This window comes from Dysidea avara, chromosome 5 (genome assembly GCF_963678975.1).
Source record: "Dysidea avara chromosome 5, odDysAvar1.4, whole genome shotgun sequence".
NCBI lineage: Eukaryota > Metazoa > Porifera > Demospongiae > Dictyoceratida > Dysideidae > Dysidea > Dysidea avara.
Genome location: NC_089276.1, coordinates 12,516,808 through 12,535,243, shown reverse-complemented (window position 1 = coordinate 12,535,243; position 18,436 = coordinate 12,516,808). Strand labels below are relative to the sequence as shown.

Here is an 18,436-nt window from a genome sequence, read left to right as displayed (position 1 = left end):
TTGCTATAATTCTCCAAGTAAAATTGACACACCTGGACCAGTAGCCATGCTAAACAATTCAAAAAATTCATAGATACTTGATAATTGTCTATTGAGCAACACCTATGGACACCTTAGGACAGTAATCCAGACTGGGTTGAAGTTGAACAAAGTGTTTGTTCGTTTTGAGATAAAGTTAGCTATCTTGGCTATGTATACACAGCCAGTGACCAGCATATAACAGATATGCAAGAGTTCACATGTCAAGAGTGTCAGATAATTTTTTAGGCTTGTTCTATCAAGCGATCATTTGTCATAATTGCAGCTCTGCTTTGAAACTCACTAACTAGCAAGAACATTCATTTCATTTGGACAGAAGAGTGTCAGCAAGCATTCGATTTCTTGAAGCAGGTGACCGATGCTCCAGTTTTAGCTTATCCAAATTGTAATGAAAAATTTATTCTCAGGAAACTGTTTGGCAATGGACCCAAGAAAGCTTCAACGCTGATACATAACCTTTATGGACTTGCTCCCACTGAAAGCATGGGTAAGTTGGAAGTGCAAGTTGCTATTTAGGTGGCAATAGTAAGGAGGTGTGTAGTTGATGACATATTCTCTTGAAGCTTGGACCTAGCCACCTAGCAACGATGATATTATACCAGCAGTATTAGCAATGCAACCGAAGAAGATTAGCATGTTGTTGAGATATCAATTTATATTGAATCAGGGGTCCTGCCAGAGAATAAGCAGTGAGTACCGTATGACAACAAATATTGGCGAAACTAATATTTGGCGATTTGCTATAAAATTGCAGTTGGCGAAATTTTAATTTGGCGAAATGCTCTCACTGAAAATTGGCGAATAGTGTAAGTACGATGCTGTACCGACTCGTTTTAAGAATATTCTTCCATAGATGCCTCTGTATTCAAATATCTGTGCTCCAATTTCTTTCGTGGCCACACTCATTATTAATTTTGCTGTCTGTAACCATACTCGCCCATTTCAATGGCTGCGCATGAATTCATGTCTGCTGCTGTCTACAAGCTTATGTGGAGCCATGCCCACTAATCGAGTACGAGTTCTAGTCTAGTCAGTAAGCCACACCCATTTGCATACATGGAACCACACTAATTTACCAGTTTCAGCAGTATCCACGAAGGTTTGTCAAAAACCTACTTCAACAATTAACTGCTTGACCCAAGGTTTGAAAATAATATTGACGAAATTTAAATTTGGCGGTTTAGTGACGAATCGCCAATTCGCCAAATTTAGTTCACCGCCAAATTTACTCGATATACAGTATAAAACTAGCTAGTTTGGAATTGACACTAACATGTTGTATTACATTGATCCCAAGTGAAATCAAGATAACAAGCATGTAGTGGTTCCAACTTACCTTAAAGAAAAGTTAATCCTGAGTACTCACGATGGCTGGACATATCTTGGTGGTGGGATGGTATGTATGGCAATATTGCCAAGCACTGCAAGAGCTATCCTCAATGCATATTTCCCCTGCAGGTGTTGAATCAACACAGGAGACCTCCCTTAAAAACCAATACCTGTTCAAAGGCCTTTTAAGGTTAGTGTACCGCATTTTTTCACATTTACCAAATACCAAATATTTACCTGTTCCAGTAACCGATATGCTGATATTAACCAATATTCTTCAATTCCTCAGAAAATCATCTGAAGTTTATATGTAATCAAGGTAATTAATTGCATGGGTGACAGATTTTTTTTACATTGTTTACTACAGTTTTGCCACTAACCCCTTTCGTGGAAAAAAAGAAGCCAAGTAGTTATAAAAAAAAGTTATCAAACAGTGTTTATAGAGCGATTCCAGACCCTTTGTGAACAGTGATCAACTAATTGCATGCGAGGCTGACAAATATATACTAAAGTGATTACTCTTACTAATACTTACTTTGGGAAAAAGTATAGCCCTTTTCTGTTAGTATTACTTACTAATACTATACTATAAGTAAGTATTATAAAGTACCATAATTTGATTTGGTAAAGTGTTGGTTACCAAAAGTTATAGTAAGTAGTTAGTACATAACGTAATATATCTAACCAGTTAGTAACAATTATTCTGAATCTGACAGTACAATCTATAGATATTTGTTGTTTCTTTGAATGAATGATCTCTCTGAATTTTTCTGCATTAATCTGTTTCTCTTTCCACTAGTAGCATCCCCCGTGAGTTGAAAAATGCATTCTACAGGGCAGTTGAGGCTGGTACTACTAAAATATCACAGGCAATTGGAACTGATACTAGAAAATGCTTCAGTTTCCCAACCAAATAATCCAACAGATCAATTCTACGCTCTTCAATGGTTGTACTGTAATGTGAATAATATTCATTTAACTCCAACAGTTCCAAACAGTTACAATGAACTCCAGTTACCAAAGTTAACTAAGCCCTATACTACCTTAGACCCTTTTGGTGGTGAATTTGGTGGATTTTGAAGGTGTCTAAGTTACTTAGACCCTTTTCATGTTTACTTAGACCCTTTCATGTTTACTTAGACCCTTTTCATGTTTATTACGCGCACCTGCACTGGTAGCGTTGGCAACGCATCGCCACTTGAAAATTAATTTTAAACCCGTCACTGTTGTTACGGGTGGAGTAATGGCTTGTTTCTACTAATGAACGCTACATTTCTCTGTTACAAGCAGCTGTCAACAATGTTAAGGTACAACAACTACATAAAGGGTCTAAATAACTTAGACTTCAGACCACAGGGGTCTAAGTAATTTAGTAACCCTCAGGCCCTGTAGTAGCGCCTTCGCTTCGCTCAGGTGCCACAACACAGGGCCATCAGGTTACTAAATTACTTAGACCCCTGTGGTCTGAAGTCTAACTATTACTTAATACTGGTAGATAAAATAATATGGGCAAAGTGATTATTGGAACCTCACAGGAAATAAAACACTTTAAGGCTCATATTTAATTTATGCCTATTTGTGGCGTTGATTGAATAAATGAAATCAAGAGCACATAATAAAAATAGGGAGGGAGAGTGTCTAACTAGGACACCTTCAGCCAAAATCACTGAGTATTATAGACAGTCCACGCATTGTTAGAGCAAAAGCTTTACGTTATATTCAACACTTATCAACAGCGCTCAACACCTATCAACAGATCTCTATCATCAGTAAAAGTGTTAATTTGTTCAAAGATCATTGTCTATTCAATAATACCAATACACAGTGATTTTGTACAGGCTGTATTGGCAGTTAGACACTCTCCCTCCCTATTTTTATTAGGGTACTCTTGGTGCCAACTTACACCCACAGCCATTTTTTCATTGAAAATTAATCATTTTTGTCTATATCTCCCTGAGGCATTGTTAAAATATGGTATAAAATTAAAGGTGTTGATCTAAGGATTATATTGACTTTTGTTTGAAGTTAGTGTCTCATTCCACTACAAAGTTAAGATCATTTTTATAAGTCATAAAATTCTTTGCCCTTTGGGTGTAAATTACTAATGGGCCATGGCTAATATAAATGATCATAACTTTAGAATGCAATCACCTATTGACTTCAAATGAAAGCCAAGTAGATCGTTTTAGCAGCATCTTTAATTTGAAACTGTGCAAAATGATGCCTCAGGGAGATAAAGACAAAAACGATAAATTTTCATATAAAAAAATGGCTGTAAAGGTCACCAAAGGTCAAATATGCGATGGCATTACTAGTATATGTGACCGGATCTGCGAAAACCCAACACAATTGTGCATTTTTGAAATTCCTGTTTATTAAATATTTATAATCTACTTAGGGGTCATCCATAATTTTCAGCATTTTCACAAGAGTACAGAGAGTACTCTTTTCCATAACCCCCTCCCCCCACCTAAAAGCGTACTATTAAAAATGTTGATATCAATCATGAATTGTTGTATATATGTATGTGTGTATGTCACATATGAAATTGTTTTTTAAGAGTTATTGTTGCTGTTTTTACACTGTAGGAAATGCAGACAGATCAATCACACAAGAAGTTATTTACATGTGTGAATTTGTGTGACAGTCATATACTTATTTCTTTTTAGGTCTTCCCCTTCCCATTTTGTAATTTTGCTCAGTCTGGTGTTTCTGAAGCTGGTATTTGGTGGGATAAATTTCACCATAAACAAGACATTTTATCTCAACTTTGGACTTCTTTGACTGTGAAGTAGATTCTGATTCCTCTTGTGACCTAGTTCCACTATGTATCCTTGTCAGCTTCACTGGTAAAAACATAACGGAAATGTGCACATCACAGAAATGGCGGCTGTCTTCAATATAATGCATCAAATTATCATCAGTACTACAGCTTGAAACACCTGTACTAACTTGCTGAGTTACAACACTTTGTACATTATCATGAGCTTCAGCACCACTACTGACGTCGTCTTCTACTGCTACAGTTTCTTCATTCACTGTGCTTGTCTGCAAAGAAAACAAGTTATAGGTAGCTGTCGTTCAATACATTGTGCAAGTCACCTATTTGTAAACACTACTTCTATAAATTAAACCGGCTATCTGGCAAGCTACAATCCTGCATGTATGAAATAGTGCTAAACCTATCAATCTAGCTATTTAGTACTGTACAGCTATGTGCTTTTAGTACAGTGAAAACAGTTTTTTACTGAAAGCGATCCTGGCTATTACCTAACATGACCTAGTCATGGCTACCTGCATACCTAATGCACAGCTAGCTACGTGGTTTTATAGCCGGTTTATATATTGTACCTTGAAAAATGAATCAATACGCCTTGTCCTGCTCCACTTCAAGTGTTGTGCAGCTTTTTTCAGTGCTGCCACATAGTGCTCTTTGCTGTAAACAACTCGCTCCTTCCACTCTACTTGCGCGCTTCACAGCATCTGCCCTCTTCATTTTCGTATCGTTCGTCACAACAAAGGTGTTCACGAAATGCTGGTATTGATTAGTTGGTGACTTGTGTACACTATCTGGATGCCTAGCGAGCTCAAGAAGAAACTGCCTTGCCTCGAGCTGCAACTCACATTTCACCATCTTGATACTAAAATTGTATGTGCATGCTAAATTATTTAGAATTATTTTTATATAGCGCTACTAATATCAACATTATTAAAAAACGTACGCATTGGATTTACTCCCTCCCCCCAGCGTACGCTCTGTACGCTTGCGAAAATGCTGAAAATTATGGATGACTCCTTAGCCAAGTGTACCTTCTGGCAAAGTTTCAGCCTCATATGCCAATAACTTCAGGAGTTACAGCCATACAAAGTAGCAACAACAGAAAAATCGATTTGTACAGCAAGTATAGAGAAAATAAATTACAGGCGCTTACAAAAATGGTTGTAACTTAACAACGGATTGAGGTACGGAGCTACACGTTTCACCATCGTGTTCGCCATGAACAGGGGAATGAAGTATTGGGTAAGTTTGTCCTTTACTCACTGTATACAAAGGCAAAATTTGTGAAGACAAATCGATCACGTACAATCGCTTCGACGTGACGTAAACAAACGCTCATAACTTACATATCCTTGGGTCTACTGCAACAAAACAAAGATGTTCTAACTCTTCTTGCACAGGCGAATAAGATGATATCCAGAGTTTTATTGTTAGTCCCTTCCTTCATTAAGAAAGAGGCGTTCAAATATTTTACGAAATTTTTTCAATAATACGCGAGTATTTTACCCAATGTATTCAATGCTTTATACTATAAATTTAGGCTTGCGCGATTGTGTCGGGTTTTCACAGATCCAGTCACATATCACAAAATATCACAAGGACAACTTGTATGGAAAGTTTCACAATTGTGCACAACTAGCGCACTATGCCACTCTACTATTATGAAAATTTACATATCAAAAATAATACTAGTACTAATACTATATTTCTTAACACTGGAACAATACTAATTACTTCATCCCTCAGAAGGCTCTATGAAGCAGCAGCAAAAAGAAAAAAACAATTAAAGCCATTCTCCGGGGTGGTGCTTATCGATTAGAGATTATAAGCGCCCCCTCCGAAAGGGTCTGGTGAAATGCCCATACCATTTTTGTCCAAGAAATCACCACCTCTGACAAGTGATAATTGGTGTTTAATAACTACACAAGAGGTGACAATTTGAGGTAAGCTTTGCTTTTGTAAAATCTGTACTGTGCAGCCATAAAATGATAAATACTGTTTAATCGTCACCTTTTGTAAAGTCTTGTGTGTAGGTATTAAATACCAATTATCACTCGTCAGAGGTGGTGATTTCTTGGACAAAAATGGTATGGGCATTTCACCAGACCCTTTTGGAGGGGGCGCTTATAATCTCTAATCGATAAGCGCCATAAAATGATAAATACTGTTTAATCATCACCTTTTGTAAAATCTTGTGTGTAGGTATTAAACACCAATTATCACTCGCCAGAGTTGGTGATTTCTCGGACAAAAATGGTATGGACATTTCACTAGACCCTTTCGGAGGGGGCACTTATAATCTCTAATCAATAAGCGCCACCCTGGAGAATGGGTCTGTGAGGACGAGACTATACGGTACCTACTACACTGTAATCATGCAATACACAAGTGTTCAAACGGAAGCTAAAAGGTCTGTACCCATGCAGCCTTTGGCGTTTAATTACTCAAAATTTGTTGATGGTTTAGTAAGCCACACCCTAAACAATAACACTGAGGTTGCCACATGTACTATTATTATTATTATTATCAATTTACCACGAGGGAAGGCATACACAAAAGGCAAAGGCCTGTACAAGGTGTCAGCCCAAAATATAACATTACAAAAACAACAAAAACACTAGTACTGAACTACATTCTTTTGGTTAATGGGATTACATACCACTTCATATTAGACCCAGGAGAAGCTAACTATATTACACTGATAATTTCCTGTTACTAATATATAACGTGTATTCAAATTTCAATACATGTACTAGCTGCCAAGCGTTCACGGTACTCAGAACCTCGCCCATAACAGCGTGTTTACACCAGTGACTCGATTCGTGAATTATCGATTCAGATCGATTTGACTTGCTTTCAGAACTTTGTTTACACGAAATAAACTGGTTCGCCTCGTAATGAAAACAATAGAACCCACAATCAATTCTCATACAGTTTTGAGTACAAACCGATTGTGGGTTCTGCTGTTTTATGCAGAAATGTCTTCCTCGATGTCTTTAGCGCTGTCGGCTCTTGCACCGTTCGTTAACAGAAGTAATGGTAGCATAAGGACATCATCAAGGCGAAGGAAAGCTTATGCCAAGTCTAGAAGAAAGGTATTGGTGACTCTGGTTGGGATATTGTTGTCAACAGCAGTCATGGAGTTGTGCAACCGTCAAGACAGGACAATTTGGATGCATCCTCGCTCTTCTAATTGGTGGGAAGATGTGGTGCTGCAAAGCTTTGGATCACGAGATTGGTTGGAAAACTTTAGAGTAAGCCGTGCAACATTCAACTACCTTTGTGAACAATTAAGGCCGTTGATAGAAAAGGAAACCACTGTAATGAGGAGGCCTGTGTCAGTAGAAAGACGTGTAGCTATCACACTTTGGATTTTGGCCACACCATCAGAGTACCGCACAGTAGCCCATCTTTTTGGAATAGCAAGATGCACAGTATGTATCATTGTCAAAGAAACGTGCAAGGCTATTGTGCAGAAGTTGGTACCACTGTACATCCGTTTTCCTACTGGAGAAGGTTTGAAAGAGGTGATAACAGGCTTTAAGGAGAAGTGGGATGTGCCACAATGTGCTGGTTCAGTTGATGGAACCCATATTCCAATCACCCCACCTTTCATGAACCACACTGATTACTATAATCGTAAGGGGTGGTACTCTATTGTTACACAGGCAGTTGTAGATCACAATGGTATCTTCAGAGATGTGTATGTTGGATGGCCAGGAAGCGTGCATGATGCACGAGTGTTCACAAATTCTTCGCTGTATAGAAAGGCCAATAATGGTGAGCTACTGCAAGGTGATACCTTGCCGGTCAGAGGAGGCAACATTCCTATATTTTTAATTGGTGATTCAGCTTACCCACTACTGCCCTGGTTGTTAAAGCCATTTCCATTTTCTATATCGATGCCAACTGATCACAAGACATACAATTATAGGTTGTCACGTGGACGGGTTATTGTTGAGATAGCTTTTGGGAGGCTTAAAGCAAGATGGAGGAGGTTGTCCAAGCAGATAGACATGGATATCAGCAATGTTCCTAATGTAATTTTAGCTTGTTGCACATTGCATAATATCTGTGAGATCCACAATGATTCCTTTAATGATGAGTGGTTACAACAAAGCGACGACTTTGATCAGCCTGATAGCACAGGTGCTCCAGTAAGTACAAGATCCAACACTGGAAATAGAGTCCGAGATTTGTTGGTGACGTACTTCAATTGATGTTGTACTAAACTATGCAAGCAACCATTATACAATTGATGTATACGTGTATGATTCATAGCAATTGATTTATTAACACTTTAAAGAAATATTGTAAACAAAATACTAGTACAGGAGTGTACTGTATAATCATGGCAACATGTACAACATACACGTGTAGTATATCACTGTTTAACAAAAGTTTGAATCAAAGTTTAACTGTTGTCCGAACCATAATAAAACTCACTTGGGGGAGGTGAGGAATAAGGGGAATAACTACAGCTATAACCACTACTATGGCCTCTCTGTGATGCATTGAACATCTGTACCATCCTCAGCTGAAATTCTCTCTCTTGCCTCCTCTGCTCAGCTTCAAATTTCATTCTTCTTTCCTCTAACTCCAGGAACATCCGATCACTGTTCTGCATGCTGTCAGTTACTGATTTCATTACCTTTGTCATCATGTCTTCCATTACTTCCCCTTTGTTTCTCTTTCGTTTTCTACCTGATGAGCACTTACTAGTGGTACTCTTCTCTGTAGATTGTACATCAGTTGATGGTACATTTTCCGCTGAAGATTGTGTAGCATCTATGGTTGTTCCATTATTTGCCTCATTACTTGTGTTACTCTGGTCCTCTTCATCACCATCGTCACGACCACCTGTCAGTTCATGTTCTTCATCTGATACTACTGCTGGTGATTCTGTGTCTGTATTATTGAGCGTGGTACTATCAAGGGTATCAAGAACTACTGGTGGACGTGTAGCAGGTCTTGTAGCAAGAAATTCGTTTAATTTGTCAAAGAATTTCCACTTGGTTCTTCCTTGGCCAGTCTCCTTGTGCTTATCAGCAAGTTTCTTGTACTCTTGACGAAGCTTTTTTACTTTTGTGCGACACTGTTCCCCTGTTTTTTCTATTCCATATATAGCCAAGTCTTCCGCCAGTTGCTCATATACGTGTTTGTTTCTCTTAGCGCCCTCCAACTGCTCTTGTATCCCTTCCTCACTCCAAACTTGAATTAATCGAAAAACTTCGCGTCTGTCCAGTTTGTATAGGCCATTCCTTCGCGCGCAAACCCGCGGTTTTGAACCAACTCACGTGAATAATTCTGAAACCATCTAGAGCGATACGAACATTCGGTTTTCGTTTATACTAGCAAGTGGAGCGAACTAGATCGATTCAGACCCACATCCCTAGTAGCCGCATGTTTATACTGCAGATCGCTCTGGATGAGATCGCTTCAGTGCGATCCAGATCGATTTGTGAGCCCCGTTTATACTATGAAGGTGAGCCCGCTCCAATCTGTAAAAAAACGTAAACCCACAATCATAATTTGCATCGAAGTAAAGGTTGTTGATAGAGATAAAAGGGATTTGTGCTCTCTGAATCGCCAGGTTAGTAGGCATGATAAAGTCTAAAGTGTTGGCTTCGATGTTGGCGACTACTCTCAACTCCGTGTAGTTAGTTACCTATCGATTCGCACGCGTACATGTTTGCTTTGAGCCCTTGTGTTGTTCTTGAAGCTGTGTTTCCTTATCATCGCCTAAATACTTCGCTGTTGCTTCTTATCATCATTACAGTCACCATTTTAGCTGTAACTGTCCGTAGTTTTATTCCGTTTATTAGAGTTAAATCGAACTGCAAGGTCACAACTGTTTACACGCAGATGTGAGTCGAATTGAATCGAACTGGACCACCTCAGGTAGGTAGCCCCATTCGAATTTGCATGGCTCGATTCGGCATGTGTTTACACTGAAGCGCTAATCGGCCCGGATCGAATTACCCCACAATAGCTCGAATTCTACGTCTAGTGTAAACACGCTGTAGGTCTTTTATAGAGCGGTTCGGTGCAGTTCGGTTCGGTACGGTACGCGTTTACACTACCTTTGAAATCGCTTCAGTTCGAGATAGGTCGAACTAAATGCCTAGTGTAAACACGCTGTAACATAGTTTAGCCGCACCCGATCGACCCATGGCGCGCGAGTTTCTAACGCTATTTAGAGACCCAAGGAAGATGGGGTCGGCTACCCACAGACGTAATTACCGAGCCGCAGCAGCCCACATCGTTATCGTGAACCAAGTCGGCTCGTTCTAACTATTAAATACTTAGTCAACACCCATACAAGCCATGTAAGAACTTACCAATCTCCTTTTTATCGCGGTGGAAGACTTGTCTACCTTTATTTCGCCTTGAGAGGTAGCTTACAAGCTGGGACTCTTGAACGCTATCCAATTAGAAATCCATTAAATATTTAGAAATCATACTAATTACTGTGCAGCAATCAAAGCAGATTGCAATGCATACGTAGCTGCATGCACAAGTTTACATTCCATGCAAATCAGTGTTGCAAAACTAATCATAGCAGGGGCTAAAAAAAAGGGGCTAGTTGTGGCCAAAAAGCTAGTTGTAAATGACTTTTGGCTAGTTGTAAATGACTTTTGGCTAGTTGTAAAAGTCAGCAAGCTGCACCACAGAAAAGAGTAAAGTCAAAAATTCCATACATATACTGTGCATGTTTACAGGGATTTGAAAGTACCTCAAGATCCAGTCTTGAGATTGCCATTTTCAAAAAAATTCTGCTAGACTTGTGGTCCAGTAAAATTGCAACTTATAGTTTTCACAGTCCACTACTGATATAAAATAATTGCCTTAAAATCTTATAAAACAATGGTTTGATCTAAATAATTGGCTTGTATGTCACTATAAGTTTGTTTGCTATTTCCTAGTTCCAGGTCTCAGTCACTTATCTCAAATTGCTTCCAGATTCAATCTTGCCACAATAATGTTTCAACTAGGTAAAAATGCTCCCACACCGGCTCCCTTGAAATCCCTTCAATCATTCCCTTCACTGACATTTTGCTACACAACAATTGTGACAATATAGAACACAAAATACAAAATATGTAATTCAAACACAAAGAAAATTTTGTTAATATGTATCATCAGCCACTACCCCCCCTCCCCCCGTCTCAGGTTTGGGCTAGTTGTAAAAAAATAGTTTTTTAAGCCACTGAATCATAGGATGGGGAGTTAGCTACTGCAGTTACAATTATATTGTATTAGCATATCTTGAGGGACTTGCTTAAATGAGTAAAACTATCCGGCAGGTCACTCAGCTGGCAGGCACCTTACATGCTATAAGGTTCATATGCCACAATTAAAATGCTGTCCATATAGCATTAGATGACAGCTGATAGAGAATATTGGGTAAATTTTGAGATCGACTCATGATGACTACGCACAACAATCATACATGCATAGTGGAGAACTGACTCGGCTTCATTGCAACGACTAGAGCACCACTGACTCTATAAGATGGTGTCCAGTGCTGAGTAAGTCTCAGCATGAATTTATAAGTCAAAATAATTATGTACAAATTTGGCAACCACCCACACAATGTGGGGGTGCCCGCTATAAACATATTTAATAGGAAAATGGGTACTACAACTTGAATTTACCTTGAATGTGGCTATTTTTGTTCACACACATAAAATGCACACAGACATATAAACCAGACCCCATTCTTATCGATTAGCAGTCAAACTGATCATGTGATAATACACACCCCCTCAGCAAGCCCTCTGTGGGTGCTTGCCATATTTGTACACATTTTGACTCATAAAATTCATGACATGGTCTGCTGAAGCTTACTCAGTGTAAGGACCTCGATGACTGATACTGGACCCTTAGTTATCAGCACTGCAGACCCCATCTTAAGACTGGTACTAGAGTGGTGCTCTAGTGGCTACAATGAAGTATTTATTTGTGACATATGAACCTTTGCCACGTAAGCCCTGCAATGGATAACACATGTAGCTATGTACCATGTGTATAGTGTGTGTATAGTGTGTGTATAGTGTGTGTATAGTGTGTGTATAGTGTGTGTATAGTGTGTGTATAGTGTGTGTGTGTGTGTGTGTGTGTGTGTGTGTGTGTGTGTGTGTGTGTGTGTGTGTGTGTGTGTGTGTGTGTGTGTGTGTGTGTGTGTGTGTGTGTGTGTGTGTGTCTGGGGAAGCAAATGCTCAACTGTCCATGTCTCATATAGCAGTTAAAGGTCCAGGTGGGACCTTGGGTGCCCACACCTTCAACTGTGAGACATGGTATAGCCTCCTGCGGGTTACTAGTCCTGCCCCAGGAGGGAATGCCTGCGCTGACTCATAGCAACTGAGTAGCGCACAGGTGCCCCAGTGCTGACCATTGGGAAGCATGACCACTTAGCGGCAGCTGAAGTCTTTGCTTTTGCTTTTTGTGTGTCTGTGTGTACATGTGCATGTGCATGTTCGTGTGTGTGTACATGTCCATGTTTGTGTGTGCATGAATATGCAACATTCAAAGCAAAGTACATGTAAACTAAATATCTAATGTACACTGCAAGAGTAACATGTAGAAGAAATATGATAATTGTATTCAGTATTCATTTGTTTTTCTTCAGTAGTCGAAGATTCACATATGCCAGCAAAAGAAAACCAACATTGAAGCAGACCAGTGCTAGTATGTTGTACCAGATATCAAAATCCAAATATCCAAGTCTGTCCAAATATTCACTGCCAACCAGACACTCAAAAGTGCTATGAGGGAAAACAAAAAGGAATTACTGTAGTACACCATCCACATATACGCAACAAGACATGGAAAGTGCAATAAGGAAAGAGAGAGAATATGGTTATGTATGGTGGTTTAAGCAATTGTGCTTGCAATGCTATCAAAGCATGTAACCACTACATGTAGCATGACTCAGTAAATTCAAGAACTAGAATAAAAAGAGGAGTTACAAAAGCTACAGTACTGTAAATCTATGCCTACAGTGCTTGCTAATAGCCATGTCTTTATATCTCTTCTTTCACTACTTTTTATCGCTTGGCCATATAATCTGCTGTATTAACCCCCTATAATACTATAATAATTTACCTTGAGTTGTTCATGTTCATTGTCATATTACTACATCCAGGAGGGTAATCATTACCATCCAGTTCATTGACAGTTATAGCCTGTACAGATCACAAATAACACTATATAATACATTGCAAAGCACTTTACAGTAGCATCCAAAGGCTAAGGAATATAGTGGGTGCTTACTAGCTATATAATTGATACAGCACATAGTAGCTAACCATGCACTATATTCCTTAGCCTTTGAATGCTATCACAGCAAGAGGTACATAAGTCTTTGGATGGGGCAAAACACACTTTACTTATAGAGAAATGTAGTTAGGTACAGTAAATTAAAATATTTGAAACTCAGTGTTGGGACAGTTACTTAAATGTAACTCGTTACATATTATATATTATTTACAACTGAACTATTTAGTTACAGTTACACATTATCATACACTATGATAGTAGTGTATAGTAGGGACCACAAAGGAGTAGGCGTGGCCCACGGGATAAGATCATCCAAAAACCAGCCTCAATTTTCCCTGACGACGATGAGGCAGTATTGATTAGGTAAAACTAAGCCAAACAAGTTTTCAGATTGACCCAAAATGCTTTCAACAAGTTGCTACAGAATTTAAAAAAAATTTATTCAACAAAATTTTCTACTGACTGACTAAGTAACTGACTGATTCCTTCAGACACATAACTCAATAACGGCTAAGGCTACAGGCTTGATTTTTTCACTGTTCAACGTTGCTTTGGCCCGACAGGTGCCTTTTGGCATACCGCAGTACGTACAATGCATTCTTCATGGACTTACCAGTGTCCTCCTTTGTGTCCCATTCATCTTTGCTGACAGCGAAAAGTGTCGATTTGGCATTAGCACATGATGGCTTCCCTTCATAACGGAAACAAGAACGGAAATTGTCTGTATTTATCATAGTGGATAGCAGAGGTGCATTTCAAACAGTTCTCGACTCGTACTGCTGTGTAACGGGTTGAACATAGCCGACAACGAAGCGTAATGGATACTTCACTTTTCAGATGATAATTGATATAACTTTGGCACATGTGACACCATTTCTTTCGGTATGCGTGGATTGCAGAGGTGCTTTTCGAACATTTCTTGATTCGAAATGCTGCGTAACAGGTTGAACAAAGCTGACAATGAAGCGTAATAGATACTTCACTTTTCAGACGTTAATTGGGGCACATGGTGCCATTTCAGATGCAAACGCATGGGTTCACCAGTCATAATAATTATTTACAAAAAAAGTTAACAAACAAGTACACAGAAATGGTATCTTTAATATCTTGTGCTGTGCATTTCCATTATGGTATCAAGATACCATAATGGAAATGCACAGTAGGGATATAACACTTCTTATTGTTTTACTGTGATTTAATATCGTGCACTACTCAAGCTTGTTTCAGTACTTTTTATCGATGTGCTATGGTCCCTACTCTAGTTGAAAATTCCAAGTTTTTCTGTGTACTTGTCCATATAATAAAGTAACTATAATAATATTACATATTATATTACTTTGTGTCCACAGCCTTAAGCTGTCACGTGTGAAACTACCACTTTATCATGTGACACGATTGCGTTGTTGGGCAATGTGCAAATATTGGTTATAAGCAAGAAGCTGGTGAATAAGCTTCATTCAGTAAGCTTCATTACTTCATGGTGACTAGGCGTTACTCAGTGGATTACTAACAAGATCAATAACTTCGTTACTTAAGTATATGTTAAAGCATAGCCGCGAGTGCTATATGAAAGAAGCCTCGTGCTTTATTAGCATCTTGGCCGCGCGCCTCGTACTTTATTTTTCATATAGCACTCGCGGCTATGCTTTAAATGATTTATGGAACTTTCTAGTCGTGTAGCTTTACCATACACTAGGACTCGTAATTAACACGCGTTGCACGAACTATTAGCAGCCTGAACACACACGAACTAGTTTTAAAAAGTAACTCACATGTATTTCACCATAGTTTGGCATGGTAGACATTCATCGCGTATTTTGGCAGGTTTTGCTCGCAACCCACAATCGATTCTATTGTGAGTCACAGTGAAATAATTCCGTGATATCTCCAGGACTTGTCCATTTACATTAACAAAAGTAACAGCAACGTTACCTTCTCCCACCCATCATCGAAGTCTATAAAAGCAATTCAGTGGTAAAACTCGTATTGGCTGGGGTGATTGATCACTCAGCGCGGCGAGGCTATCAGCCTTCACCGGCGTGGGTGATTAGTCGTACTGGCGCGAGCCCTGCAGGCTATTAGCCTGCACTAAGGCATGTAGGCAACTGTGCTTTATTGCCCACAAAGAGTGCTTTATTGCCCACAAAGAGTGCTTTATTGCACCACAAAGAGTGCTTTATTGAACAAATAAAGCACTCTTTGCGGTGCAATAAAGCACTCTTTGTGGTCATGAAGCACTGTTGGCCAGCTGAGAGTGTACTTTATGAAATTTAAAGTATACTTTTTCCTTTGATCTCGCCCACGCAAAGTTCTATAAAGTAATAATATTATGTAATATTAGACTCTTACAGTAACTTCATTACTTAGGTAACGCATTACATTTGCAAGTAAAGTAACTTGAGTTATATTATCTGTTTTTACAGCATATTTCGTTATATTACTTCATTACCATAAAAGTAATAATTATTATGTAACACGTTATGTAACACATTACCCCAACACTGTTGAAACTCTTATGCTATTGTAAGAGAGAGTAAATAGTTACACATATATAGCAATCACTACAGAGCGTGGTAATAATGATCCAGGCGCACTAATAATGATCAGTTTCATGCAGAAAACATGAAGACGTAATGACTATGCTCTTTGATCTATCATGGCTCACTAAAGATGAGCAGAGAAATGAAGATATTCTAATCAAGCAGTCACCCAATACAACTGTCATGTACAGTGGAACCCATATTATCAGGGCAGTCAGATACGCACTATTGTCTATTGTCCGGATCTCAGAAATGTCCGTAACTAAGAAATGCATAAAAATTATGCTGAAATAACTGCTTTAAATACTATGTATTATTGTTATCAGTTTGTACCATAGGTAGAGGGGGAAGTCACTACATAGCATTCTCATCATCATTTTCCTGGGCTGTAAAAGTGTTGCACCTAGCAACCAAGTAGTAGATTATTATTATTAATAGAATAAACAAGTCACCTAACAGGTACACAACAATCTCTAGGCTTCCTTCTTGATCTTTCATTCATTATTGTCAGTAGACTAAAAGCCACATGACTAATCTGGGAGAAGGGAGCTTCTGTTGTGCTGGTCTGAAGACATCAGGAAATTATCCAGCCAGTCAGTAAGAAAATCCACTAAATAAAATTTCATAGCAGCCTATTGGGAACATTTTTGGGTAGTATTGAGATGACTTTTGGGCTTGGTTATGCCTAACCAGTGCTGTGAAGGTGTTGTGAGGCTGGTTTCTGGTCACTATTTTCTGTGAGAAACTCTATGATTAAACTGAGATTTTATCCTGTATACCATGTACAGGTTTGACAATATCAAGTTCTTTCTTCAACAAAAACAATGAGAAATGTTATCAACCTCCCATAACTCACATTTAGTGCATAGCGAAATATACTGAGATACTCCAACCAGGCGAGCCAGTCATCAACTGTCCTCAGATTTTTTAAAAATCCTGCAAACATCTACAGGAATATAGCATTAGTTGTCAGTCTTAATGATTTATAATTTTCTATAATAAGTGATGTAAACAGGTTTGCAAAATCACAACACACACACATACCACTTGTATAAGGAATGATGAAGCAATCCCCATAATGGCTAGGTCGGCCACTGGAGCACGTGCACTGACAGCAAAGGCAAGAGCTGATGCACAAGATGCCATCAGAGCAATTGTGAACATGTAGAAAAAGAACTTTCCAACATCCGGCTCAAAACCTAACAATCGTAATAATTATGATTTTTGCTTCATGTACAAACATTCTACATTAACAAGTTCACTACATTAGGAGATTAATATATATAAACTATTTTAAATACAGAATACATGCACACTTACCAATCATCCAGTATGTTATGGTAGTGTAGAAAACTACTGGGAAGAGTCTTATCGGTAAAAGATCACAAACCACCTTTAAGTTCATGGTTGTAGCGGCACTCTTTACCCTTAGATTGTGTAAAGCATTTTTACTGAGTTTTTCTATGCGGATGCAACGAGAAGGCATCTCTTAAGTGCTCATCATGTGCCTACCAGCACTAATACCAGCTCATGAATTTGATTTTCATAAACCATTTCCCAAAGTCCAAAGTCATGTGGAATATTCGTCTTGTTAGAAGCTAAAATCTAATTATTTGTGGTTGCCATGTTACCATGTAAACACTGGTAATGCATACATAGTCATCATAGGATTATCACTATATGTGACCAGATTTGCAAAAAGGTACCCTTTTCACACATGAAATTTGACCCATTTTTTGAACTTTACATTTTCATAACGTTTTAATCATTACATATAATCATCAGAAATTTTCCATGAGTGTAGCTACAGTAGCTGGCAGTATTTTGATGCAAAGAGCAACTTAATCAGTATAATAAGTAAACAGTTATGACATTTTGTTTGCTGGTATGTAAAATGTGTGGAAAAGGTACCTTTTCGCAAATCCAGTCACATATATTATCCAGCCATCATTTATCTGAATGTTCTGTTATCCTCCAAACTGTGGAAGTGACTTTTCTATTAGAGTATTTTGTCTAAAGTGTATAGTATTTTAACTGAGCTCTGCATATAAATGTATATATGGGGTTCAGTTATCTGAACTTTTCCTTTAACCAAACACACCTAGGACCCAATGAGTTTGGATAATGGAGGGACCACTACTGTAGCAACATGCAGTTATATGTGACTACTGAGTGTGTTATTATTATTCATTGATTTGGGCAACACAAGATCATTGCTAGCCTGTGAAGCACTCACGTCCAAACAGTGTAAACACATGCATAATTATTATATATACAAATAGTGTGGTCTTCCATTACAGTACTAGTCCTCGAAAGTGCATTCTTACACTTAACCATGTACGGAACTTACATTCGCAAGAGCTGTAAACACATTTTAGTATCTGGTGCACTGATATCTGGTGCACTGATACTGATATTTAATAGCCGATATATTGGCTACAGTATTGCCAATTCTGACACCAATATG

At 38.6% G+C, this 18,436-nt stretch overlaps 3 protein-coding genes across 3 annotated transcripts in view; 1 reads left to right on the top strand and 2 right to left on the bottom strand.

Annotated features, from left to right (window-relative positions):
- LOC136257055 (broad substrate specificity ATP-binding cassette transporter ABCG2-like) overlaps window positions 1-18,436 on the top strand; it is a 136,152-nt gene that overhangs the window by 79,062 nt on the left and 38,654 nt on the right. The window lies entirely within an intron of this gene.
- Window positions 12,573-17,180, bottom strand: LOC136257056 (broad substrate specificity ATP-binding cassette transporter ABCG2-like). Its single transcript, XM_066050175.1, has 4 exons — window positions 17,014-17,180; window positions 16,826-16,915; window positions 13,256-13,335; window positions 12,573-12,915 (listed from the first exon to the last, which is right to left on the bottom strand). The coding sequence occupies exons 1-4, from the start codon at window positions 17,131-17,133 to the stop codon at window positions 12,762-12,764; spliced, it is 444 nt and encodes a 147-aa protein (XP_065906247.1). The 5' UTR covers window positions 17,134-17,180; the 3' UTR covers window positions 12,573-12,761.
- Window positions 17,049-18,436, bottom strand: part of LOC136257051 (broad substrate specificity ATP-binding cassette transporter ABCG2-like) — a 36,878-nt gene continuing 35,490 nt past the window's right edge. Inside the window, exon 13 of the mRNA XM_066050167.1 lies at window positions 17,049-17,168. Within this exon, the coding sequence (XP_065906239.1) occupies window positions 17,162-17,168 (7 nt within the window). The 3' untranslated portion in view covers window positions 17,049-17,161. The remainder of the gene's footprint in view (window positions 17,169-18,436) is intronic.

Excerpts from the sequence above, each read along its gene's own strand:
- LOC136257056 (XM_066050175.1), bottom strand. The coding sequence starts at position 17,133 with ATGTTCACAATTGCTCTGATGGCATCTTGTGCATCAGCTCTTGCCTTT. Across the intron at positions 13,336-16,825 it reads TATTTCGCTATGCACTAAAT|GCTATAACTGTCAATGAACT; the intron begins GTGAGTTATGGG and ends TGATCTGTACAG. Across the intron at positions 12,916-13,255 it reads ATGAACATGAACAACTCAAG|CACTTTTGAGTGTCTGGTTG; the intron begins GTAAATTATTAT and ends TTTCCCTCATAG.